The sequence below is a fragment of the Phascolarctos cinereus genome, unplaced genomic scaffold (assembly GCF_003287225.1).
Source record: "Phascolarctos cinereus isolate Bilbo 61053 unplaced genomic scaffold, phaCin_HiC Scaffold_2;HRSCAF=192, whole genome shotgun sequence".
Classification (NCBI taxonomy): Eukaryota; Metazoa; Chordata; class Mammalia; order Diprotodontia; family Phascolarctidae; genus Phascolarctos; species Phascolarctos cinereus.
The window spans coordinates 49,497,910-49,524,972 of NW_027555625.1; the positions used below are offsets into that span (position 1 = coordinate 49,497,910).

Here is a 27,063-nt window from a genome sequence, read left to right on the forward strand (position 1 = left end):
TTTCTTTCCTATACCTGGGCCCACTTTAATGAAGCCTTGAGACAGAGCAAGGCAAAGAGATATAGACTAGTTAAAAATTTTTCATCTGCTGAAGTTTTTAAAAAATAACCGACCTTAAGTCCATGAAAAGAGGCACAATCCAGAGCAACCATCTCTGAAGCTTCACCAGGCCTCAGCCCCTTGGCCACGTGCAGCATCAGGGCTAAAGAATGTCTGTAGCTGGGGAGGGGAGGGCAGGGCGGCTGCGGTCCCCCCAGGCTACGTTGGCATAGATACCAGCCCGGCGGGGCCATGCCCCAGGCTCTGTCCTATCACCACAGTCTCCAGAGGCTTGAACCCTATGTTATCCAGAGGGATGCCGAAGGCAACGAGCTTGGCCTCATAGGTTCGCAGCAAGTCGTTGTGTGCCTGCAGGAAAAGAAAGGCAAAGGAAGGTCAGAGGGGCAGCCCTGGGCCCACCACGGTGCTTCTTTTATTCCTGTGCTGACTTGGACTTTGTTTCCTCACTGTGGCTTTTCCTCTTTTTTTAAACATTATTCTCTGCTCCCGGCGGCCCCTCCAGCCCAAACTAAAAGAACCCTCCCTTGGAACAAATATGTGCCAGGAAAAATCCAGAGTGGCCCCAGGTGAAAAAGCAGGCCTCCTTCTGAAGTTCCTATCACCTCCCCTCCATTATCCCCCAGGCCGGAGACAGATTTCATAATGGTCCTCTGGAGTTGCCATCATGTACTGCACTGATCACTTACGAAGTCTTTCATGGTTTTCTTTTCTTTTTCCTTTGCAAAACCCTTTTTTAGCTTGTTTTGTTTTGTTTGCTTTCACATTACTGAGGCCATGCAAGCTGTTCTAGCTTCACTCTACCTCAGTTCAGAGGAGTCTTTGTAAGTTTCTCTGATTTCTTCATGTTCATCATTTCTTACCGCATCAATCTTTATTTTTCACTTACAAGGAAATATTTTCTCATCCTCTCACCCCAGCCCCATTTAAAGAAAAAAAAGAAAAGCAAAACCCTTGTTTCAAAGATAGTCAAGCAAAACAGACTCCATGTGCTGCACTAATATTCCATTATATTCAATCACCACAACTCATTCATCGGCTACTCCCTTTCTTCCATTTTTTGCTACTCTAAAAAGTGCTGCTATAAATACTTCTGTATATATGTGGCTTTTGACACCCCCCCCCCGTTCTCCCCAGGCATTTGCCTGGCAGCGGTTATCAGGGGGTCAAAGGTATGCCAGGTTCAGAGACTTTTTTAGTATTGTTCCGAGTCATTTTCCAGAATGGCAGGACAAAGTCACAGCAACACCGACCCTGATTATTGTTCCCATCTTCCCACAGCCCCTCCAACATTTCTATTTTCATCTTTTGTTGCCTTTAGGTAAGAGGTGAAACCTCTGAATTGTTTCAATTTACATTTCTCTTCCTGCTAGTGATTCCGGGTATTCGTTCAACTCGAATTGCTTCTTCTGAAAATTGTTTCTAGCCTTTGGCCATGTTTCAGTTGGGGATGGCTTATTCTCAGAGGAAATATAGCTAACATTCATTTGTCAATGCTCATGTGACAGGAAGTTTGGATAACTAAAATGCAGGGAATCCCAAACCCTGAGTGAAGTGTTTCAATCTTCTCTCTGTTGCACTTTTTTTACCAAACAGTCAAAAAAACACACATAGATTTTTGTCTTTTTTCCCCCCCAAGTCTTAGGGGTGACTGGGATGTGAGGAGGAGGAAATGGCCAAAACGGAGGAAGAATCCAGGAGCAGTAGTCTCCTGCTCCCTTGATGAGTGAGAACTGACCGTGGCCTTCACTGGGACATGATCTTTCTACATTCCCTCAGGCTGACCTTTGGGTTTATGTACAATGCGGCCATAAGGAATGGTACTTAAAGGTCACAAATGTAGTGGGAGCTTCTGGGAGCCAAGGTAGACCTGCTGGTACTTAACTTATCTCTTAGTTCCCTGGTTTGGCTATCTGTAGGGGGCGGTGTGAATAAATTACATTGTTTATAACATAAGATAATGAGAGTAACTGAGAGTGACACGGTTTGATAATCAGATATACATACATACACACATATGCACACATACATATATATATATTATATATACACACACATACATATATGTGGGGGGGGTCTTCCCATAATGGATATGCCTCATATTAAAAATTCTCTTCACCAAGAAAAAGAACCAAAGAGCAGTCCTGTGGTGGACAAGAGACAGACAAGGCAGAAAGCGCACCGGGGCCAAAGCGTCAGGGGAATGCCAGGAGCTAGAAAAAGGGTTTGGGAGAATAAACAAGGAGGAGGCCAGAAAGAGAGAGGGGCTGAGAAGGAGCCGGAGGTATGGAAGCCAGGTGAGAGCAGAGCTGGGAGAACAAAGGGGGGGCGGCAGGGATCTGCTAGGGAATGAGCCCATCAGTCTGGTGCCCTGACCCAGGGCACCGTATCTGTTTACTCATGCACTTCCAGGGTCTGAGTCTACACCAATGTGGGTAACTGCCATCACCAAGGCAGACTGCAAGCCCCACAAAAGGCACCAAATAGCCACGGGCCTCTCTGATTTATCCAGGTTGCTCCTCAAACATCAGACACACTGTCCATCACTGGGCCTTTAATGAAGACTTTCTGGCTCTGTGGGACCTGCCTGAGCTGGGACTCTGCCAGCAAAGACTTTCCGTGCCACCACTGGATTCTGGTGTACATCTTAACACACACAAAGGCCTTTTACAGTAAGTATCGGGGAAAGGTCACGATGGGCCTGGTGGGTGTAAGACAGATTCGGGGCAGAGAAGCAAACACTTAACCTGAACCACGTTATGTCTGCAGGTCACTCCTCCACAAATCCCTCTGCTGTCCTCCGGCAAGGAGACAAGCTCGTGGGCCTGGCACTCCCAGGCCTTAAGTCACTGACTGCTGAATATCGAGAGTCAGAAAAACGGTGGGCCAAATGTCAGCTTGAGCAGCTGCATCCAATTATTTTCACTCTAGGGCCACAATTCCTAAAGTGTGATATGGGAGGAGAAGGCCCCAAATTTGGCTGTGCCCTGAGAGAGATCAGGGCCTGAGGTGGCCAGGAAGAGAAGAAAAGGTTAAAGGGTTAACAGCACATTTCCAAAAGAAAAACCAAAGACTAAGGTCACATAGAGGTGGCTGAGCTAGGACCATACGTCTGGAGACACTGGAGGGCAGACATCCTGACTGTGAGACAGAAGAAGATGGAAAACTTATAGAAGGAAAAGAAAACCCAGAAACTTGAGGCAGATGCCAAAGGACCCCAAACCAGTGACGGGGATGAGATGGAGGATCTCCTGGGGAAGCGGATTAGCCAGAGGCAGGTGCCTGTGGGATGACCCAGAATCACGTATCAAACGATCACCCCAAACCATTCATTTACTGACATCTCTGTGCATGACGCTGCTGGCCGCTTAGAGACAAAGATTAATCAGTAAAGGTCACCCAATTCAACCCAAAAAAGAAACAAAGGGTCCATTTCTGGTAAATCTCTTTTGGCGAAACGGCCTCTAGAAGACTGCTGGCCACACCTGAGATTCTGGTAAAACTGGTCCTCCTTCTCCGGGAGAGCAGGTGACTGTCACGTAACTAAGCGGAGACCACAGAGCTTTAGCAGATGTGTCACACACCTCCATGAAAGGGAAGAGGGTTACGGGATATGGAGGTGAAGAGGACCTGAGGGGGTCATCTAGTGTGGAAGAGGCGACTGCGTCCCTGTGGCTGGTATGACTTGCCTGATATCACCCAGGTATTAAATGGCAGAGCTAGAATCAGAATGCAGGCTGCTGACTCCAAATCCAAGTCAGAGAACCTAAGCAAGGGCGGTGTGGGATGTCTGTACGGACAGGGAACACCGAACACCCAAGCACGCTCTGGCTCTCTCGTTACTGGTCAGCCCTAGTGCTGATTCTGGACAACACTCGGAAGGAGGTTTGGGTAATGAGGTGGTGCCAGCATGAAAGGACCCACTGCCTCTTCAGAGTGTCAGCACCCACTTCCCTTCCCTCTTACTTGCCCCAAAGCCCCTCGCCCAGCACCATCTCACCTTACAAACCCGGGCGAGCTCATACTGCAGGTCCTTGATGAGGCTGTTTTTAGATTCCAGAACATCCTGAAGAGGGAAATCAAAGGTTGGCTAAGACACATGATTCGAGTGGAAAGTGCTAAGCCCAAAACACGTTGTGATTTATGCACTGAAGAGAACCTTGGGTATGGGCACACAGTCAAGCAGACTAGGGCAATGCCCAGAAAGCCTCTGACCACTGGCCCACAACTGCTACAACTGAGCCCACTGGTCTGAGAGTGAAGGGGGGAGGGGTCTTTCTTCCCCTAGTGAGATCGGAACTTGCTTCCCGCTTGTATCACCCTCTGAGACAGGAACGTGAATGTGCCCTAGAGCTGGTCTACTGTGGTTTCTGTCTGACAGCTTCCTTTAGCTAATCAGCCCTCCAGGACTCTTCGCTCAGAGAGCAGGGTGGGCGGGGAAAAGAGGCCAGAAATGAGAAGAAGAGAACCATAGGCTCCGGGCACCACTCTGCCATTCAATGGTGGGTGAGTTTGGACAAATCTGTGCTTCTGTCAAATGAGGATAAAACAACCCCATTGTCCCTGAAAGGACAAATCAGGCAGGCCCCTGAGGTGTCCCCTCCCTCTCAGACTCAGGATTCCAGGTTTCCTGATCAGAGGTTCTCTGCCCCCTTCCGTCCCCCATCACATTCCCACCATACCACACAAGCCATTTTCTACAGTAAGCTGTCTCTATCAATAGATGGATTAGCAGAAAAGATTGGAATCCATTTAGGGTTGTGTTGGCTCCAAAGGAAAGAACTTTGATGCACACGGGGCCTCCAAGAACCATCAAAAGCAGCCCCATTCTGCTCTCTAAACATGGGAGGGGGTCAGAACGTGCCCTCAACAGAGAGGAAAATTCTCCACTTCTCTTGCATTTATCCATGGCAGCTAGCTCAATGCAAAAATTGTGTGGACTTAGGTCCAGTTAGGTAAAGCTTGTGCAGAGGCAGAGAGAGGCCAGCAAAAAAGTCCCAGAGCATAACGATTAATATGTTGAGCTGTCCTCTGCCTTCATCCCTTTTGAAGGCTTCAAAAGTTCAAGGGTAAGGCCAGAGGCGAGAACTCTGTACATGAGCACAGGGAGATGGCAGACACCAAAACCAGGAGGAAAACTGAAGGCATCTTTCACCAAGGTGAACCCACGGAGCATTAAAGTTAAGCAAACATATTCAAGGTAATCTTACATCAAGTGACCCTGAAATGCAAGCTCCAATGGTCATGAAGACAGAAAAACACCTCCATAGATAAAGATTGAAGACTTCCTCTCTATTCGTGAGAGGCAATACAAACTGAGAAAGGCCTTCGGGGAAAAGCACCATTTTTCTGGTTCTGGATCCGTCTCTGTGATAAGCAACCCAAAAGCTTGAGACCAAACACTGCCTGTTAAATTTCTATAAAAGTCTCTCCCACCCAAACCTAGAATTCCGATGTCTACGACCCCCTGTGGTCGCACTACGGAGTCCCTTGCTCTGTTCCACCTGCTCTTTCTATGAAATCCTAGGATTGCACAGTTAGAGTTCAAAGGAACCTTAGAAACCATCTTGTTGAACTTCCACACCTTTTACATAGGGGGAAACTGAGCCCCAGGGCCACTAGTAGGTGGTTGAGCTGGGAGGCAGTCCAGGGTCTTCTGACTCAGCTAGTGAGCACACTCTTCACACCCCTTAACCCGGGACTGAAACAGAGAAGCACTGGGATCCTGATTCCTAACTGACTCATATGAGAAATGTCATTTGCTGTCCCATTATGCGGTTAGATACGTGACTGCCCCACCACACCAATATGGCACAACTGGTGGTCCCCTTCTCCAGAAAGAGCATTTATCCCATCCCCACCGCCAACCCCACCCCCCCGTCAAAAATGGCAACAGTCTGGATCTCAACAGACAGAGGGCCAGCTGACAACTCTCTTCTCCATGCATTATTTACGTACTCAAGGACATGCAGGGAGTCCACGCTGGAGCCAGGATGAAAGCAGACCACCAAAGAGACTTTTAGGATCTCTCTCTCTCTCTCTAACCTATCATCACTTAACTGTCAGAGATACAGCTGGCTAAGAAGTTCCAATGGATATGATGAGGAAAACAATATGTAGAGCAGGACTGAGTGTGTAGCAAACCCTCAACAACAGGAGCGCTGTTAGGTCACCTAAATTCCCCAGTCTTACGGGAAAGCACAGTGAGTCAGGCGTGTCCTGTTTCACCAGAGCCCATACCTCCAGCTTCCGGGAGACCACCGAGAGGGCTTCGGGGTCAAGGTTGGAGGCAGAGAGGATCTCGTTCAGCTGCACATCCTTCCTCTCCATCACATTCGACAGGGTCATCAGTTTGCGCTCCAGGATCAGATTCTTGAAGCCAGTTTTCTGTTGTACTTCCTGGATGGCCTTCTCAAACTTGGAATACAGATCATCTCGCTCTATTTGTACCTGGCTCAGGAGACAAGGACATGGGGAGAAACCAAGTCATCTCTCAGGGAAATGGCTCATTAACAAGACCCACAGAATACTCATGATTCGATGCAGAGAAAATGACATACGTTTCTGTCACCTCTCTGATGACAGGGGGAGATGGCCATAGCAGTTTCTAACTGTAATCGTGCTAAACAAGTCTTACATTTCATCCCAATGTTTCACAGTTGCACCCAAAGCCCTCTCCCCAACACACACGATGGCCAGTGACATGTGACTGCCCTTAAGGTAGAGTACACAGGGAAACTTCTAGCACACAGAAAGAATCAGTACCAAGCCCTTTCTTTCAAATGGACACTGTGAAAAGATGTGGACTTGGTGAAAATGAGAGGAACCACAGTCTCAAAGATAAGAGGCAGAGTGGAATGGGGGGCTAAGCCCTATCGCAGGGAAGACTCCTGGGTTTCCTCCTTCACCACTGCTTAGCCATATGGTCTTGGGCAAGCTGCTGGACTGTTCCATGCCTTAATTTCCCAACTAAAATCAGGACTACCATAGAGCACAGAGCACTGGGCCTGGATTAAGGAAGGTTCATCTTCCTGAGTTCAAATCTGGCCTCAGACACTAGCTGTGTGACCCTGGGCAAGTCACTTCACCCTGTTTGCCTCAGTTTCTTTATCTGTAGAATGAGCTGGAGAAGGAAATGGCAAACCACCCCAGTATCTCTGCCAAGAAAACCCCAAATGCGGTCATGGAGAGTCAGACACAACTGAACAATGATAACAACAGCAACGGCTGGCTGGTTAGAATTTCGCTGAAATTTGCTGCCAAATTCCCGTCTTTAGTGCTATCAGGACAAAGTTTTGTTTTCCTCTGATATTTGATGCTAAAAAACTTTTGGGAAAGATGACAAAACTCTATCAGGTTACACTTGTCAGTCAAATAACAGTAAAGTCTCTCCTTCCTGACTCGCCTTCTTCTCCATCAGTCCCCACCTGTGCGCTAAGCGGGGAAGGACGGCTCCCGGCCTCATGACACCGCCAGGATCCAGGAGCCAGCGCCTCGCTCTCCCAGCCACTTCCTGTCCCCTTCCTGCTGAAGTCGGTAGGACCACAAAGAAGCACTTACAAAGTGCTCACTGGGTAACCACAACGTGTGTGCTGAGCATTGGGAATCCAAAGGAAGGCAAGGCGGGTCCCTGGTCTCCAGGAGCTGACGTTCTCACAGGGGAGACGGCGTGAAAATAACCAGGTACGTACAAGATAAACTGGACAGGGGGCGACCTCAGAAAAGAAGACACCAGCAGCCGGGGGGCCTGGAAGTCTTCTCACTATGTCTCCTGACAATATCCTGGGACATCCCATCACTTAAGTCCATCAGCATCCTAATGAAGGCATCATGTCTAATTCACTCTTTGAAGAAGATATAACTATCTATATCTATTTATATCTATTGACCGATCAATCACTGTAATTGTGATGAATGTTAAGGAAGAACCTTTCCTGGGGATTCTATATCAATCTCTAATTGGTTATATTCAAATGTCACAAATTTAATTAGTTTAAAAGGAAATTAATTCCCCTAGAATATCTCACAAAGTACAAATTGCCCATGTGTAACATGAACATTTATGAAGTAAAAATTTCACTATATCACAGGAAAGCATCCGCTTTCTGTAGTCCATGACGGTGATTCAAGCACCATTTTGAAACATAACCACAATTCAAGAAATTCAGAAAGGTACAGGCCAAGACAGCCTTCACCTGCCATATATTGTTGCTTAACCAAGTATAAAGCTATGTAGGGGCAGCTAGGTGGTGCAATGGAGTCAGGAGGACCTGAGTTCAAATCCAATCTCAGACATGACACTTACTAGCTGTGTGACTCTGGGCAAGTCACTTAACCCTGAGTGCCTCACAAAAAAGAAAAAAGAATAAAAGTATAAAGCCATGTTTGTCTACAGATTTCATCAGTGCCTAAGAGTTCAGCCACCATCTGGATACAGACAATTCTCTGGCCTGTATCACCACCTCAAACTGGATGACCCATTGGCATCTCCAATTTAAGCTTGTTATCTATCTTTCCCCAGCCCTCCCTATCTTCCTCACCTTCCTACTACTGGCCTGACTTTGCAACCTCAGCGTTGTCCTCAGCTGCTCGCTCAGCCTCCCACTGTAGCTCCAAGCTGCCATCTGGTCTTGTCATTATGACCTCCCCGGTGTCTCTCCCACAGTGACTCACACTGCCGCAGGCTTCCCTGCCTCAAGTCTCCCTCTACTTCACGCTCTCCGACCTCCACGTAGCTGCCAAGGGGCTTTTCTGAATGCAAGGCTCACCACATCATTTAGTAATATCCCCTAGCTCTGTTACCTCGAGGATGAAACACGAAAGGCTCTATTTGGCATTCAGAGTCCTTCACCACCTGGCCCCTTCCTACCTCCCCAGTCTTTTTCTACCTTCTCTACACTACAGCCACACTGGCCAGGAGGCCATCTCCCTCCTCCAGACCTGGACCCTCCTCTCTCCTCCACCTGCCTCTTGGCTTCCCCGGACTCCTTCGCGACTCAGCTCAAATCCCACCTTCTGGTCTGCTTCACTGCAGTGCCTTCCCTCTGCTAGTACCTTCAATTCATATTGTACGGACAGTCACTGTATACTGTCACCCCACTAGAGTGTGCGTTTCTTGAGGGCACGCACCATGTTTTGCCACTTCTTTTTGGTATCCACAGCACTTAACACACAGTAAGGACATATAAACACTTGCGGACCAACTTTTGAGCGCAGGAGGAAGCAGGGTTGCCGACAGACACAGAGGCCGTCAAGCACAAGATTCACCAGGACCTGGAAATAGTGGCTGAAGGGCAGCACCTGCTCAGGACACCCTGCCATGTCCTGAAGGGGTGGATCAAGCTTCAGTTTCGTGGTTTCATTGCACAAGTTGTCCAAGTTTTCACTAACTGGGGACTGACTTTCTCTGCCCTCAGACGCCTTCCTTGCATAAGCACATCACAAATCATCTCTTAATAACAACACACAGGATCTACAAATGAAGAGATGGAGGCACAGGGATCCAGATCAGGGTACCATCTGATGCCTCACAATGACATTCAGGAAGGTGGGAACGTCATTCTCTGATGGTCACAGGGAATGACCTTTGTGAGGGTCACTCATGACAAGATAACCACTGATGGATCGTGCTAGAAGGAGAGGGAGAAATCCAAACAGAAAAAAAAGTCTCCTGCCCACCTGCCCCCACGGACGCGCCAGCTGTGCCCCTCCCGAGGGGGGCCGAGCATCCCTCCTGCCGTCGTCCCCTGCCCCCCGAGGAGGCGCCCGGCCATCCCTATCCCTCTCCTCACCTTGATGAACCGCTGCTCCAACACCTCGTGCTCCCACTGAAGATCTTTTAATTCCTTCTCAGTGACTTTCAAACGGGCTTTTGTGCTCTGGAGAGAACACGAGAGGGAAAGAGGCAGAAAAGGTGGTTGGGCCTAATCACTGCTGGTGCAGTTTGGACTCCCAGGAGGTGGCAAGGCTAAGAGTAAGCAGCAGAGAGGCACAGCATCTGCCAGCAGAACAGCAGGGGCCATGCAGACCAAGCTCGGCATCTTTGCAGGAGCAGGACTGCAGGGGCTTTCCCCTCTCAGGCTGGATCTGTTTCCCTGAGATAACCCACAGGCTTCCTCACTGGCCCTACAGGGACTCCCAGGGGAAGGAGAGGGTGACAAATGGGGCACCAGGTGAGCTCACAACCTCAGAGGCCCCAGGCTCCCCCAGGCAGGCCTCAGACAGAGCACTGGCTCAGGACCGCCCCTAGATGAGCACTCCCTCAGAGCCCTCCGGAGGAGACTCACAGCCAGGGCATGTTTATCCTTCTCATAGTTGACTAATTTCTTCTGGAGCTCCAGCAGCTCCTCCCGGGCCTTCTGCAGAGGATCCGTCAGCCTCTTGTTCTGAACCATCACTTCTGCCATCTCTTTTTCTAAATGGTCTTCCTTCTTCTTCATTTCCTCCATCTGCTCCTGCAGAGAAAATAATGGGCTTGTAAGGCAGACCCAGCAAGGCCAGGGGAAGCAGAGACACCTGTTTCCAGGTGGAACTTTTCCAATGAGCACCTGCACACCTTTTGGGGAACTAACTGGTCAGATTATGGGAGGAAAAACAGGCTTAATCAGCGTCTCAGTGGGAAATCAACACACATGGGCATGGGAAAGAAAGCATAATTATAAAAACAGCTTAGAGATGGCCAGGCCTAGTGGGTGTTGTGCTGAAGAGCTGGGCTCACATCCAGCCTCTGACTTATCTCCTAAGCAGTAGGCCAGTGGTGATCTGTGCTGAGGGAGGAACACACAGGCCTGCAGGAACAGAGTCCTCAGTGCAGATGTAACATCAGCTCATGGGTCCCCGGCAGCTAATGCAGGCATTGCTTCTGTTCACAGCCGGAGAGCCTGAGGCTCAGAGGCCAGACAACCCGGCCAGGACCACACGGCCGGCAGGCATTAGGACCTGCCTGTCTGCAACTGGTTGGCGACTCCCGGTCCCGGCACCTTCCACAGTGCCCACACTTCACGAGGCAGATGCAGCCCCACCCCATGAGACTTAGTTCTCTTGCGAACGATCCCGGTCTTACGGAGGCTCACTGGAGACAGGGAGAGCAGCAGGGGCAGGGGTGGGGTACCTTGAGAGAGTTGATGAGCGCCAGATTGTTAAGGGTGATGTCGTTGTAGTAGTTCTTGATGTCGCTGAAGGCCTTCTCATGGTTCTTCATCAGCGTGTTGATCTGGCCATTCTTCCTCTCCTCCACCTCATGGATCTCTGTCTTCCTCCGAAGATCTAGCTCATCTCGAAGCATTTTCATCTTCTTATCATACTTGGACTCGATCTCTGAAGGAAAACAGTGCACAGAGCAGTTTAGCAGTGGCAGACCAGGACCCAGAGAGGCTCTAAGTACTAATGGACCCACGAGGTCCTTCTGGACTCCAGAACACTGGCCCCACTGCCCGATGCTCCCTTGGGGATCAGCAGTACCGAAGGACGCCCAGTGGAACTGTCACGCTACAGCCTGACCGGAGATGCTTTACTGAGCGACACCCACAGAGAACTGACCGGAGCCCTCACAGACAGCTGAGCAAAGGGCCGGAAGCAGGGACAAGGGCACTTGAAGGACTCTGTCTGAACGGCCCTGGAGAAGGACCACATGCAGACGGATGTCCCATGGCACAGGGATGCAAAGGCATGTGGTGTCTCACGTTCTTTTACAGTTACAAATAACCCACCCTCCAGTGATGAGGAAGCAGAGCACCTTGGGAATGGCCCCCTTCCCCTTTTTTTCTGAATGACAAGGGCCTCACTACAGCAGCCCCCAGGACAAACACCCTTCTGGTAAGGAAGCTGGGTTGGTCAAGCTGTTTTGGGACAGAAGAGGTAGACATTTACCAGAGTATACGACAAACCTCGTACTTGTCTCTCAAAGTCATTCCTCATCCGAGTAATCTCCTCGTCATGTTTCTGTCAAGAAAAACAACAGCGTAATAGAGCACCGGCCCTGAAGTCAGGAGGACCTGAGTTCAAATCCAGCCTCAGACCAAACAGTTGACACTTACTAGCTGTGTGACCCTGGGCCTATAAAATTGCCTATAAAAAAAAAATCTTTAAAGAAAAACAACAGTGTTACAGGAGCATCGCAAAAATCGATGGTCAATTCAGGGCAGCCACACTCAGGTCAGCGAGGTACCTTTGCTGCCTAGAAAACCCTTCGGTGAATCAGTTTCTCCTCAGTGTCATGGAAGCATGCATTACATTGGATAGAATGATTGTGAGAACTATCACATTCCAAAGCTTTACTGGCCTGGGAGAAAGTTACACCTGGATTTATGAAGACATTAGCAAGACTGCACTGACTCCCCATGCGCACAGAAGTATATTCAACGTGGCCTGTGCCTCTCACAAACTGGAAAAGAAGAAACGTCTTTATCTCAAAATATGTTTTTCCTGAAAGCAGACACTCTCTGCCCCTGGTTTCTTGTGTATCCCATAGTAACCTGCGGCCTCGAGGCCACATGTGGCCCTCTAGGTCCTCAAGTGTGGCCCTTTGACTGAATCCAAACTTCACAGAACAAATCCCCTTCAAAAAAGGATTTGTTCTGTAAAACTTGCACTCAGTCAAAGGCCACATCTGAGGACCTAGAAGGCCTTGAGGCCACAGGCTCTCCACCCCTGGGACTCTAGACACACCAGGCCTGTGTTCTGAATTATACAAGCTAAAGACTGATTCCAAAATCCATTTTATATCAACACGCCCTAGGATGCTGTTAAGAGGGAGAATCCTAAGCTCTGGTGATAAAGTCACATACTATGTAAAGTGACCTTATTTTACTCCTCCTAGCTATCTGGCTGCGATGAATGACTTCCACAGATTCTGCATTCTGAGGTTTATAAATTGCTTTCCTCATGACAATTCTGTGAGGTAAATAAGGCCAGCATTATTATCTCTGCGTTTCAGAGAAAGGCTCGGAGGCTCTTCTTAATTCTGAGGAGAATCTCTGTGACTTGCCCATGTGACTGCATCTGTGGCAGAATGAGAGTCCTGCCTTTGCCTCTTCAGGATTGCCAATGCTTTGATCTAAAGCGTTACTGAGTGAGCTTTCCTGATGTTAGTGTAGCAGGGTGGTCACTCTGACGAGCCCTCCCAAGGAGCTGTGTGTCCAGCTCCAAGGGAATGCCCCTGCGATGGCCTGCATCTCCGCGAGCGGACTGGGGGCCGTCAGAGTGACACCCACCCACGTTACACCGGCATCAGCCACATTATTGAGACTGATTTTTTTATGAGGCTGAGAACGGCCTCGCCAGGATCGCCTCCTGGGCAGGCACACATACCAGGCGCAGGCTCTTCACCACCACCTCGTTGGCCAGCTCCTGCTCCTTCAGCTCCACCTTGAGGAACCGCACGTTCTTACGCATCTCATTCTCCTGTGTGCGGTGTTCCTTCTGTGCCAGCTTCAAGGACACGGTCCCTTCAGCTTTCATCTCCGTCAGGTTGTTCTGGTGCTCATACAGCAAATGCTTCACTTTTTGTTTGTAAACCTAAGAGAAAACACAGAGAAAACACAGGGCCTGTGCACTCTCGACTGCCTACACAGAGAGAGAAAGAAACAGCGGTCAAAGTTCCCCCTCCAAGACCATGTCCTGTCTCTCCCTTCTGGAGGATGCCCAGGCCATACACCACAAGGATAAGCCAGGACCGCTTAAACTCCAACGGGGCAGCGATCTCACGGGCACAGGCAGGTCCTCTCCAGTGCCAGGGCACAGCCTCCTAGCCCACCCTTCTCACCCAGAGTGGGGAATCCGCCCAGCAACACTGGAGGTGCTCCTGGCACACAGAAATGAGTGGGCCATCTCTCACTTTAATCTCGACTTGGTGCCTCTCCTCGGCCTCCTCCATCTCTCGGTCCTTGTTCCGCAGCTCTGCCTTCTTCTCCTCCAGCTGCCTCCTCGTGATGTCCCAGAAGGTGTGGATCTTGTCTCGCTCTAGCTGAAAGTAGTTACGTTCCTCCCTTTCCCGGTCCAGTTCCTCCCTAATCCGCATAATGTGCTCCTCCACCTGTAGACTCAGACAAGGTGGGGAGGTAAGGGCCAAGGAAGAACGGCAGACATTTTCTGAATCATGGCATGAAATATAATCAGGGTATTCTGGAGCACAAGAGCAAGAAACCAAAGCACTCAGCATAAACATGCTGCACTGAAGGAGAAGGTTCTGTGCGGGGCTTAAACATTTTTAAATGAGCTTGGTGCTGGCAATAACAAATGCGCTTTGTCTTCCCGACGATACCTCTAAGAGGCTCAAACCTGGGCTCTCGCCTGGGGTGGGCAAGCATGCTCCCGGCCACGCTCCTACCTGCTCCTTGTTCATTTCCTCTGGTGGGATGCCATCGACAATGGGTGGAGCTTTGGCTTTTCCTTTCTTTCCTCCTCCTCCCTTCTTTTTGGGTGCCTGAAATAGAAGGAAAATCACAAATAAACAAAGGTGGTCACACGGCTGAAGGGGTAAGTTCTGGATTCAGTCTTTGGGTGATTTTACTGACTCACACATGCATATGGAGAGTCTTTCTGATATGCCAGAGAGGGGCTGGACAGTATTCACTTACTTACAATTCAGGACGCTGCTCTTCCCACAGAAATGTCCACTCCAAGAACGGTCTACTTCAAATGCTACATGCCACGATATTCTGCCAACGTTGTTTACCCGATACTTATTCACATGCATGTGGTCACTTATCAGTAAAGCATTTATTAACCCCCTGCTCTGTGCCAGGCACTGTGGATAAGCAAACAGGGCCTGCTCTTGGAGGAGCCTATTCTGTTGGGGGAGGCAGCATGTACACATCCCTGTCTCTACAAAAAAGAGACTGAGAAAGTAGGTACAAAAAAAAGGAGGAGCCCTGGCAGCAGTGGATGCAGGAAGGCTCTGTGTAGGAAGCCACACGAGCCTGGCATTGAGGGTCACTAAGGATGCTCGGGGCTGACAGGAGGAGAGAGGGTCATCCGTGCGAGGCACGGAGGTGAGAGATGGCAGTGGTCTGTACAAGGAGGAGAAGGATGAAGGCCATTCTGGCTGGATGGGGGAGGGCATACAGGGGAGTATTATCATTAGGCTGGAAAGAAAGGCTGGGGCTGAGCCATGCAGGGCTTTAAATGTCAGGCTTCCATTTTATCCTAAAGGGAATAAGGAACCACGGGAGTTTTTGGAGCAGGGGAGTAACACGGTTAAGTTTGTGCTTCAGGAATATCATTCTGGCACCTGCATGGAGCAGGATTTGGAGTAGTGAGAGCCCTGGGGCAGGGAGGCCAGTTAGAGGCTGCTGTGATAGTCTGGGCCTACACTCTGGGGTACTGGCTGTGTGAGCAGAGAAAAGAGGACAGACACACCAGAGGAGGGAGCATTAATAAGATCTGGATGTGTGGAATGAGTGGGAGTATGAAGTTGACGGTGACTCTGGGGTTGTGAACCATGATAATGAGGAGGATGGTGGTGTCCTCAACAGAAACATGGAGGTTCAGAAGTGGGGGAGTTTGGGGGAAAGACAAATTAGTTCTGTTTTAGATGTATTGAGCTTGAGATAGCTATGGAACATATCTGAAAAATAGCTCAGGAGAAAGCCTAGGACTGGATCGGGGAGTCATCTACATTAAAATTATAATTAAAGTAAAAGGAGCTGACAAGATCACAAAAAGTATGGAGAGGGAAGCAGAGGGGAGGGTAAGGGAGGGGAGGAGAGGAAAGGAGAGGAGATGAGGAGAGAGAAGAGGAGGGGAAAGGAGAGGAGGAGAGAGGAAAAGAGGGGAGAGGGGGAAAGGAAAAGAGACGAGATGAGAGAAGAGGAGAGGAAAGGAGATGAGACGAGAGAAGAGGAGGGGAAAGGAGAGAGGAGGAGAGGAGAAGGGAAGAGGGACTAGGACAGGGTCTTAGGATATACCCAAGGTTAAGGGTTGTGACATGGATAAAGATATTAAGGAGAAGTCAGACAAGTAGAAAGAAAACCAAGAGAAAGCAGCGTCACAAAAAACCAAAGAGGAGAGAATATTAAGGAGGAAAGAATGGTCCATAGCATCAAATGCTGTAAGGAAGTCAGGAAAAAGGAGGTTTGGCTGAGGCAGAGCCAAGGTGGCGGAGGAGCAGAAAGTAGTGCGATGAAGCGCTACCCTTCCCTCGCCCTCGACAACTCCAAAGCCAATTTAGAAAATGAACTAGGCTGAAGCTGGGTGGGGAAATCCAAGAAAAAGTTACAGTGAATAATCTTTTCCACCTTGGGTCAGCACAACCTTCTCGCGCCACCAGATCACACCAGTGCGCAGAGAGGGGCGAGAAGCGGTCCCAGCCCCGTATGAGGCCCCCACAGACTCCTCCTGCAGCAGGCACCACGAGGGTACCAGGTGTGAACTGGCAGCATTATTGCCCACACCCCCTTCCCCGGTCTCAGCTCCAGGGTGGACTGAGAGAGGACCTGGCCCTCCCTCCCTGCCCCATCCTTAGGGCTCTCAGGCCCTAAATAGTATACTGAGAGAGAAGCAGGTTCTGCAGCAAGCAGGTTCTTGTGGCTCAGGGCCCAGGAGCAGAAGAGCCCAGTCTGAAGCCTGCAGAGGAAGAACCAGAGGCAATCCCAGACCCAAGCGGGGCCGGGAAGTCTGAAGCAGCAGGGCCCTGCAGCAGGTGACCATGGCTGAGTCCAGCAGCAGTCTACTGTTGGCAATTTGCAAAGCTGAGACCAGGGGGCAGCAATCAGACTAGATCAGATTAATCTAATCAGATTAGACCACTGTGGGGACACTGAAAGCCGGCAGGTCCCAAGCCAGAGCTGTCCCCGAGAGCCTGACATTCGACACCCCAAGAAACACCCCAGGAGGACCAGCCCACACTTTCCCTACATGAGCACACAGAACCAGGCCTAACATCAAGTGTGAAGTCAGGAAGTAAGGCTGGAGGAATCTGCAAACAAACAAACAAACAAGAATCCTATGATAAAATGCTATGACGAGACAAGATCATTCAGGACATAAACTCAGAAAAAGAGAATGACTCCAAAACATCTACAAGGAAAGCCTCAAAGAAAAATAGCACAGGAACAAATTCAATTAGAATTCCTGGAAGGGACAACGAAGGAGGTAAAAAAAAAAGGTTTTAAAATGTTTTTACAAATGAGAGTATTAGAGGAAAAAAATGGAAAAGAAATAAGAGCTATGGAAGAAGGAACTGAAAACTGAATTAACAGCTTGGCACAACAGGTACAAAACCTTACCCAAACAGACACCCTGAAAATCAGAATGGACCAAAGAGAAGCCAGGGACTTATTCTTCCAGCCTTACTTCAGTGGGGGAGAGTGGCAGACACCTGAACCTCATTCTCATCGGAATAGATCAAAAGAGGAAAGAATACACACACAGCGATGGGCACAAAAACTGCTTTCACTTACTAGGGAAATAAGAGAAAGAGGATTTAAAGGGAGGGTAAACTCCGGGAAGGAGTCATCCTGAGCAAAACAGACCCTATGGGTGTGTGTGTGTGTGCGCGCGCGTGTGTGCGCGCGTGTATCTTTTGAGGCAGCAAAGTAAGCAAATCTCAAGGGATGCCTATAAATTGGGGAATGGCCGAACAGATCATGGTACCTAAATGTCACAGAATACTATTGTGCTGTAAAAAAAAGGTAGAGAGCTTCAGAGAAACTTGTGAAGACCTGCATGAACTGATGCAGACGGAAGTGAATGGAACCAGAAGAACAATTTATACAAAGACAACAACACAGTAGACAAATAACTTTGAAAGATTTAGCAACTCTGATCAACACAATAACCAGCTGCAATTCCAGAGGGTTCATGATAAAACATGTTACCCACTTCCTGGCAGAAAAGCGATGGACTCAAGACTATAGACTGAAACATATTTTTGTACATGGATAATGCAGAAATTTATTTTGCCTGACTACACAGATTTGTAATAAGGGTGTTGTTTTTCCTTTGTTCTCCATGGGGAGAGGGGAAGCTTGTGATAGGAGGGAGAGAAGGTGGATTTTTGAGGATAGAAAAAATATATAATTTTTTGAAAGGAAGAAGAATGAGGATTGGCAAAGATTACACAAAGAAAATGACAATTGCCAGATGGGCTCTGGGATGCCAGGTACACTAAAGTGCTGTTCTTGGCTGTGCTGGGTCCAACCACTCGGGAAAACGATGTGAAACTAGACCCTGGAAATCAACTAAACAGTGCATATCCTTTGACCCAGAGACCAAAGAAAAGAGACAAAGGCCTGATACTGCACAAACATATTTAAAACACTATGTTTTGTTAAATTAAAAATCCAGAAGCTGAAGGTGTATCCACCAACAGGGAAAAGAAACAACATGCAGCATTTGAATGTAAGAGAATCTATTACTGTGCCATAAGAAATGATGAAAAGGACAGTTTCAGAGAAACCTGCACAGTCCTGTACGGCTGAGTCAAAGTGAGCAGGGCTAGGATAAAAACGTACACAGTAACTGCAACACTGTTAAGACAAACGACTCTTAGACACTTAAGAACGTGGATCAATGCAGTGTTACCAACTCTAACCCCAGCAGACCAGAGATGCTACCCACCTCCCAGCAGAGAGATGAGGGACTCATGGTACAGAATGGAACATTTTTGGGCATGGCCATTTGTGTGTGTGTGTGTGGGGGGTGTTTTGCTTGTTTATGCTGATTTGTTCCAAGTTTTTTTTAATTTAAATTTTTTGTTACATTTTAAGTTTCAAACTGTCTCATGGTCATTCTATGTTTATGCAAGTGCTTTTATTTGTCAGTGTTTGTAAAGTTCAGAATAACAAAAATGAAGAATTTTTTTGAAAAAAAAAGTTTGAAGAAATCCATCTGATTTGATAATTAAGATATCACTGTTAAATTTAGAAGCACACAAAGTAGAAAGGTATTACGATTTTATTAAGGAAGCCATTAGCAAATGCTGAGAACTCTGCCTTCAGGTTGATGACAGATTCCTTCTCAGACAGGAAGAAAACTATCTTATTCTTACAAATACAACAGCAGAGCTTGAAAACCAATGAAAGGAGGGCTGCTCCAGCCCTGGCCATGATGGATGGCAAATGTCTATCAAGGATCACTGCAAAGTTTTGCTTGGGGACCTGGCAATTAATCTACTTCCATTAATCACTACCCAGCTGTACTGGGAAGTGTTAATGAGCATATAAAGCTTGGTTACCAAGGCAAGAAAACTGCAAGAGGAATTTTAATAGGTCAAGGAAAAAGCAACATTAAAATGGTAGAAACTGAAGGAGATAAAAAGCCCCATATTTCTCCATTCCTCTTTGAGAAATTATTTTTCAAATTTTATTGATGTCTTTGTTTTAATATGACATTCATTGCTGAATACCCCTACCCAGTGAACCTTCCCTCATAACAAAGATTTATCACACACACACACACACACACACACACATCTGACAGCAGACACAGTACTCTCCATGTATGGTCACTCTACTTCTGAAGGAAAGGAAAGGGGGAACAAATAATATTAACACAGATTCAAAGAACAGCACTCTGAAGAAGTTTGGAACTTAGCATTTTGTTTTGCAGCACTCTGACGCACTTTATCATATGCTATAATTATCTACATATGTATGTATGGTATCTTGTGCCCCTGCTAGACTCTGAAAGGGCAGAGAAGAATGCCTTATCTAAACTTTGTGGCTCGGGTCCCCTCTGCCCCCCCAGGAGTACCATGAACTTCAGAGGTCCACAGTAAGGGCATAATAAAAGTCTGTTGACTTAAATTGTTGAATGTGAAAGGAATAACGTGCTCCTCTAGAAATGGTGAGTTACTACCCACAGCATAAAGCCAGGAAAGCTAGACAGGTCATCAATGACTGATTAGAGAAGAGTGGGATCCCTCATTCCTTTTTTTAACTTGCCTTCACTGTGCTCAAATACACTTCCTCTAACGGTGCTCATGGAGTTGGCCTCTTAAGCCCCACAAAGCCTCCGCTCACCTGGATTCTTGTCCCCTCCTTCGAATTTCTCACTGTGTCTATTCCATTTTGGATACCAAAGAGTCACAGAATGTTAAAGCTGGAAGAGACTGGCCATCGCTTCATTCAACCCCTTCATTTTAGAGCAGAGGAAATGGAATCCCTGGGATATTACCTAATCTGCCTTAGGTCATTCAGCTAGTTAAGCAGTAAGGCCAGGAAAGGAATGATGGTTTTGGATTTTGAGTCCAGTGACAAGCTCTGGACCCCTTCTGTTTAAAAAGGTGGTGACAGGCTCAGGGCTACGTGATCCTCCAACCCTCACTTCCGGATGCTCGTGACTCGCGGGATCCTTCTGTAGTCTGCCCTCAGTGTTGAGAGTGGTGAAGTCACAGTATCACAGAACCCAAGCCAGCCCTGATTGTCCCCTGCGCCAGTGACAGAAACAATGGTATGACAGGGGAGTGCAGTTCTGACTCAGGCAGGCAGAGCCCTTTGGAAAGGGACGTTGTAAATGAGAACAGGGAAGGAGGTGGCTTTTAAAACCATCTAGTCCACTCCCTACCTACTTTACAGACAAGGAAACTGAGGCCCCAAGAAGGGAAGGAATTTGCATGATCTTTCATTCTTCCCAAAGGAGGCAATGAGGCACAAAAGGCCCTTTGTTTGGGAAGCTCTGCTGGCAGGCGGTGGTTCCTGCTTTGGAGTCAAGGGATCAGAGAATCACAGTCTTTACAGAGCTCCGAGGACATGGTGCTGGGAGAGACAGGAAACCCAAGGTCCAATCCTGGCTCTGCCTAGTAGACGAGCTCTGTGGCCAGTAACTGCCCCGCTGGGAGCCTCCGGCTCCTCATGTGTAAGATGGGGACAATGCAACAGGCAGCTAGCTGGTAGAGAGCACAGAACCTGGGAGTCAGGGAGGTCTGACACGTCCTAGCTGTGTGACCCTGGGCCAGTCACTTAACCTCTCTCTGCCTCAAATTCCTCATCTGCACAACGTGGACAACAAGAGCCCCTACCTGCCGAGGTTGTTATGAGGATAAAATGAGATAACACAGAGTGTGCCAAAAGTCTTAGCTTAAAACTAAGCTGAGTTTTAAACTTAAAACTTTTTTTGTAAAGAGCTTTGCAAATTTTAAAGCTATCTCGATCTATTTCTAGATGTCATATTATATACATATGTACATATCTACAGCTATCTATCCTAAATATATCTACGTCTATCTAGATGTCATATTATATACATGTTTATTTATAGTTATATGGATATCTAGATGTAGATATCTCCATATCTATCTAGATGCCATTATATACATGTATATATATATAGCTACATATATCTAGAGATATATCTGTCTCTATTTCTCTACCTAGATGTCATATTATATACATATGTATAGCTTGAGCTATATATATATATATTAAGATATGTCTATTTCTATTTCTATCTAGGTATATCTACATCTATTTAGATGTTGCATTACATACATGTGTATATCTATAGCTAAGTATATACACAGCTAGAGATACATTTCTCTATTTCTATCTAGAAGTCATATTACATATTGATATTTCTATACTTCTACATCCAGATAACTAGATAGATATCTATAGATATATCTCTTTCCCTCTCTGTAGATATATCTATATCTATCTAGATGTCATACATTATGCTTATATGTATATCTACAGCTAAATATATACATATACATCTAAATAGATTTCCATCCTTTATCTGTATCTACAGCTAAATATATACGTGTCTAAATCTAAACAGATCTCTCTCCTTTATCTAGATATATCTGTCTACCTAGATGTCATATTATCGAAGCGTGTACATCTGAAGCTGTATACACCTCTATATCTAGATATATCTCAGAGATCTATCTGTATCATACCTCTATCTAGAGATCTAGACATATAGATTGGTATAGCTATTGAGATGTAGGCACATCTATAGATACACATATGTACACACTGCATAAACGTGGACGTAGCTGTATATCCAACACACATGTATATCATCTATATTGTACATGTACACGCAGTGCATATATGCATGTGTGTATTACATGTGTGTACATGCGCACACAGTGTTCCCACGCATGCATCTACACACCTTTGCACAGAACTATGTTTATATTTATACACGTGTATGTATATATAGAAAATCATCTGTAACACAGGGATAAAATGATGGACCGCTGGTGGCACAAAGAATAGGCCACTGGACTTGGAGTCAGAAGACCTGACTTCGAATTCTGCCTCATCAGCTGTGTGACCCTGGGCAAGTCCCTTACCTTCTGCTAGCCTCGGTTTCGTCATCTGTAAATGCTATCATCTGTGGGTAATGCTATCTATAGGATGGCTAGTAGCATCATCCTTAATCATCGCTGCAAAGGCACCAGCGCGAGTGTGGGCGCCCCGGTGGGTCACGTGCGAGGGAGAAGGCCCCCGGTTCGAGTCCCGCCTGCTCCTTCCCAGCAGGCTCTGGGCCTACCCCTCTTCTAGGCGGGGAAGGAAGGGCCCCCCGCTCTCCCTCTTCTCCCAGATCCCCCCAACCCCCATCCTCACCATCTTGCTTCCGAATCGGCCCCCCCCCGCGATCACACACGCCCAAACTCCGCCGTGGCCCTCAGGTCCCGGAGGCTGGGAAATGAACTCCGTCTCCTAGCAACTGCCGCCGGGAGTCTCTGTACGAGATCTCGCCTGAGCTCGCGAGATCTCGCCTGGCTCTCCCGCCGCTCTCCCTATAGCCCCTCCGATTCCCAGGGGGCGGGGCGACCCTGGCAACGGCTGGGATCGAGTCCCTAGCAACGGAGGCCTGGGACTGGGCGTGGCCTGGCGGTTCGCGAGCGGCTACTGCAGGTCCCTGGGGCTCTGGGAGGCTGCTTAGGTGTGAGTGGCGAGCACAGGCAGCGCTGCGCCTCCCTCCGAGGAGGCCGGGGCTGCTTTGTGATGGGAGTGGGAGGCGAGGATGGATTTTAGGGGAATGCCGCAGTAAAAATAAACGAAGCCTCTTAGGACTTTTTTTGTCCCCAGTCTGTGCGCGTACTGACGTGGATGTATTTCATGGGTCCTCATGACACACACATAAAGAAATATACATGTTAAGTCTGTATTGTGATAGCTCGGAATTGACCGTATCAAATTAGCCTCTATAAGAATTCCAGGTGTCCCCAAACCCTCGGTGTAATTCTAAGCTATTAAAGCTTAAAATTGCGCTAAGATTCGGGGGGGACACCTTGGCAATTCTATATAACAGCAATTTTCATACATGGGCTTGTTTTATACATAGGAACCTAGACCTAAGCTGGAAGGCCGGTTAGTCACTTCCACACTCCTCATCTTACAGAGGAGAGATGCTAAGTTACTTGCTCCGGGTCCCCCAGGTTAAGCCCCGATTCAAACTCAGGGACTCTCGCTCTAAACCAGGTACCACTGGGTACCACTTCCCATTATCATGATGATTCATGTGTGTGTGTATTGCCAGTCCTGGCAAGGGCTCAGACTGACTGCTTTGTAAGGGGTCCAAGAGGCTTAAGAGATCTGGGTCTTTATTTTGTTTCCCTTGCAAAGCAGCCAGTCTAAGCCTTGCCGGGACTGTATAGGATTTATGAGTTGATGCATATGTATGCACCAGGGCGTGTGTATGTATAAAATGAATGCATGTCTCTGTGTGAATAGCAACTCTTTTTTCTATGTCCTCTCCAATGCACTTTCTGGTTTACAAAGTCCTCTCCATACATGATCTCCTTTGAGTCTCAAAACAACCATGTAAGACACATAGTTCAACAATATGTCAAGCTAGAAGGATTATAAATCATGTTTTTAGAGCTGGGAAGGACCTTGGACTGCATTTCGTCATCATTTTCTAGATTAAAAAACCTTAGGTCAAGAAATTATCTTAATTTAAGCTCCTTGGGAATAAGGATTGTTACATTCTTCATACTTTCATGCCCAGGTCCTAGGTCAGGGCCTGGCATATAGTAGGCACTTAATTGACTATTTGTGAATTGATTGACTCACCCAAGGTCACACAGAAGTAAGTAATTAGTAGCAGAACTGGGATTCAAACCCAGTCCTTCTAACTGGAAATCCAGTACTCTTTCCCCTATCCCATGTTGCCTCTCCCATTTTACAGATGAGAAAACTGAGACCCAGAGAGTTTAAGTGACTGGTCCATCATCACATGGCTAAAAAGTGACAAAGCCAAGACTCACATCCAGGTCCTCTGATTCTCTAGATCTAATAATAATCTTTCTGCTCCAAAATTGCCTTTACACATGTGTGTCTGTGTCTGTCTAGAGGGGTAATTGCCCTTGAGGACCCTAGCATTTTGTGTACTAGTTTGCACCATTCTCTAGGTTGGTTAGCCCCAGCTACATTATAAATGGTGACAGGCCAGAGATGATTCCTCAAATTAGATCTAAAGTCTTGGCTCTCACCTGCAACCAGCTGCCTGTTATATAACTTGAACACTGAGACAAGGATCTGCTTTTTTTCTCCAGAGCAAAATGAGATGATATATAACTCTGCTTATTCTTTGAAGATTCATGCCTGCCGCTGTCACAGCATTAAATCAGAGAGACGATGGAAAGAGCCAGAAGACCGTCTGTAACATCTGAGTGGGGGGGGGGGGCCTGTGTGTATCTTTAAAAAAAAAAAGGCCAGCATATTCTCATCACCTCTAATTAGTCTTCCCTGACACCTGAAATCAGAAACTCTCTTTCCTTGCTTCTGGTGTCTGGCCCAGATTTCAAATCAGAAATTCTCTTTCCCTGGTATCAGGCCCAAAGGTACCCTCATTCTACCAGCTGTCAAAAGGATAGCCCAGCAGGGATGGCCCAGAAGGCAAATGCCACCAATCTGGAGACGTCAGCAAAGCGGTATCATGTTGACCCTTAATAAGCCCCAAACTGTTCTGGGTAAGGCAGGATAAGCTTCTCTCAGGGGGTGGTTTCTTCTCCTTCCATTACAACGCACCAACCATGTGACACTTTGCAGCTTACACATCTTAATTCTGACCTCTCACTACAGCTCCATTTCCAAAGCTCACATCAAATCCGTATAGCACCCTGGGTGACAGATGGGACATGCCTCCCCCCATTCCCAACTCTGAGCATTTTTTTAGACTGTCCCCCATACCTAGATTGCTTTCCCTCCTCTTCATCTTTATCCTGGCTTCCCTAAGACCCAGCTAAAATCCCACCTTCCAAAGCAAGGCCTTCTGGATACCCTTAAGGCTAGGGACTTCCCTCTGACCATTAGCTCCCATTTATCCTGTCCATGGCTTGTTTCTACATATTGTTTACATCTTGTCCCTCCCATTAGATTGTAAGCTTCTTGAGGGCAGAAGTATTTTCAGTAAACTCCAGTGGCTCCCCATCAACTTCCAGGATCAAATGTAAAAACCTCTGTTGGCATTGAAAGCCCTTTACAACCTGGTTTCCTGCCACCTTTCCAGACTTCTTCTACCTTAATACCTTACTCATCCCCCACGCATCCTCTGTGATCCAGAGACACTGGCCTTCTTGGTGTTCCTTAGTGTTCCTTAAAGAGGAACACCATTTCCCAACTACATGCATTTTTTCACTGACTATCCCTCATGCATGGAATTCTCTTTCTCCTCCTATCTCCTGGCTTCTCTGACTTCCTTCAAGTCCTACCTAAAATCCTTCCTTCTATAAGAAATCTTTCCCGACCCCCCCCCTTAAACTAGAGTGAATTCCTTCTGATGATTATCTCCAATTTATCCAAATCTGTGATTTTGCCAGCGGTAGGAATTCCCTCCACTCAAGTAATCCCATCTGTAACTTAGAATAAGTGACTTGCCTACGTGACATAGCTAGGAAGTGTCAGAGACAGGATTTGAACCTGGGTCTTCAGGACTCCAGGAGCAGCTACACATTGTATATGTCACAGAGAAATACAGTGTGCCAGCATCATGGATATCAACACAGACCAAATGACTCCCATGAAAAATAGGCCAGTGTGTGTACACACCATTTGTGATCTTCTTTGGTGTGCTCTTCAATCATGGCTTGGACCCAGGTCCTCTGATTCTGTTGGTCTTGCTCCTGAGTCAAGGCTACTGAGCCTTGGACAAAGCACTAGATTCTTCACCACCAAGAGAGCTGGGGCTGATAGCCCTCCTGTGTATGCTCAGAGAGATGCATTTATTTAGGGCAGGGTTACCAAATTAGAGCAGGGCCTTTGGTAAGTGAATGTGATGGGTCTACGAGGCGGTCTTCTGGTCTTCCAAACATTGGTTGATCTAGAAGCTTAGCCTTGGGAAGGAGGAAGAAGAGGAGGAGGAGGAAGAGCTCGTTGGAAAGGCTACACCCGTCAAACTGGCTTCATTCATGCAGTTACACCCAGATGAGCCCCCTTTTAAGTAGCAGTGATTCATTTATAAGGGGCAACTTGGTCTTTGTGATGTCTGATGGTGTCACCATGTCTTATGCAGTCAGAAGCCCAAACAAGGGGCCATCACTGTGCCAACTTCTTGGATGCCAGGGTCTACTTGGCATGGTAAAGGGAGTAGCTCCCTCTGTCTCTGGAGGACTGGCGGCAAGAGAAATGGTGCAGCTGGAAATCTCAGGGAGCTAATTATTACTATTATTTAACACTGACTTAGCATCCACAGCGTGTTAGGTGCTTTGAAACTGATGTACAAAGAATTGGCCTTTTGTTTCAAAAAATCTGCCTTGGAGTCCCTATTTAAATGATAAGGACAATGAAAAACAACCCCCCCACCCCCTGCTCATTCTATGGTAAGTGACTCTTCAGCGGCAGGATAGCTAGAGTTCTGAATTAATGTTATCACAGAACAGTTGGAGAGGTTTATTTTGTTCCTATCAATGTGGATTATAGAGATTAATATATCAAGGAGCTTAGGCAAGCCTAGCTCTGAGACTCCCCTTGGATCCAGACAGGGATCCCACAGGGACCTCTCTGCTTTTCATATTGGATTTTGGTTCAGAACGTTAAAGAAGACACTCTTTTCACACTTGTAGAGATCAGGAAATTTTATTTAGATAGAACGGGGATGCTCACATGTAAG

At 47.4% G+C, this 27,063-nt stretch overlaps 1 protein-coding gene across 3 annotated transcripts; it reads right to left on the reverse strand.

The window, feature by feature from the left end:
- Positions 1-26,373, reverse strand: DRC4 (dynein regulatory complex subunit 4). Of its 3 annotated transcripts, none has more exons than XM_020989098.2 (11): positions 26,004-26,373; positions 14,384-14,479; positions 13,892-14,089; positions 13,366-13,572; positions 11,943-11,997; positions 11,168-11,373; positions 10,344-10,511; positions 9,849-9,935; positions 6,298-6,507; positions 4,058-4,123; positions 1-408 (listed from the first exon to the last, which is right to left on the reverse strand). In XM_020989098.2, exons 1-11 carry the CDS (start codon positions 26,004-26,006, stop codon positions 259-261), a joined length of 1,446 nt encoding a protein of 481 aa, XP_020844757.1. In that variant the 5' UTR covers positions 26,007-26,373; the 3' UTR covers positions 1-258. The 3 variants fall into 3 exon arrangements, with proteins under 3 accessions (XP_020844757.1, XP_020844756.1, XP_020844758.1); XM_020989097.2 differs by lacking the exon at positions 26,004-26,373 and adding an exon at positions 22,572-22,678; XM_020989099.2 differs by lacking the exons at positions 13,892-14,089; positions 14,384-14,479; positions 26,004-26,373 and having other exon boundaries at positions 11,950-11,997; positions 13,366-13,398.
- Positions 26,374-27,063: the final 690 nt, after the last annotated feature.

Coding starts and splice junctions, on each gene's coding strand:
- DRC4 (XM_020989098.2), bottom strand. Junction 11,998..13,365: donor TGGTGAAGAGCCTGCGCCTG/GTATGTGTGCCT, acceptor TTTTCTTGACAG/AAACATGACGAGGAGATTAC. Junction 11,374..11,942: donor CTTTGAGAGACAAGTACGAG/GTTTGTCGTATA, acceptor GTTTTCCTTCAG/AGATCGAGTCCAAGTATGAT.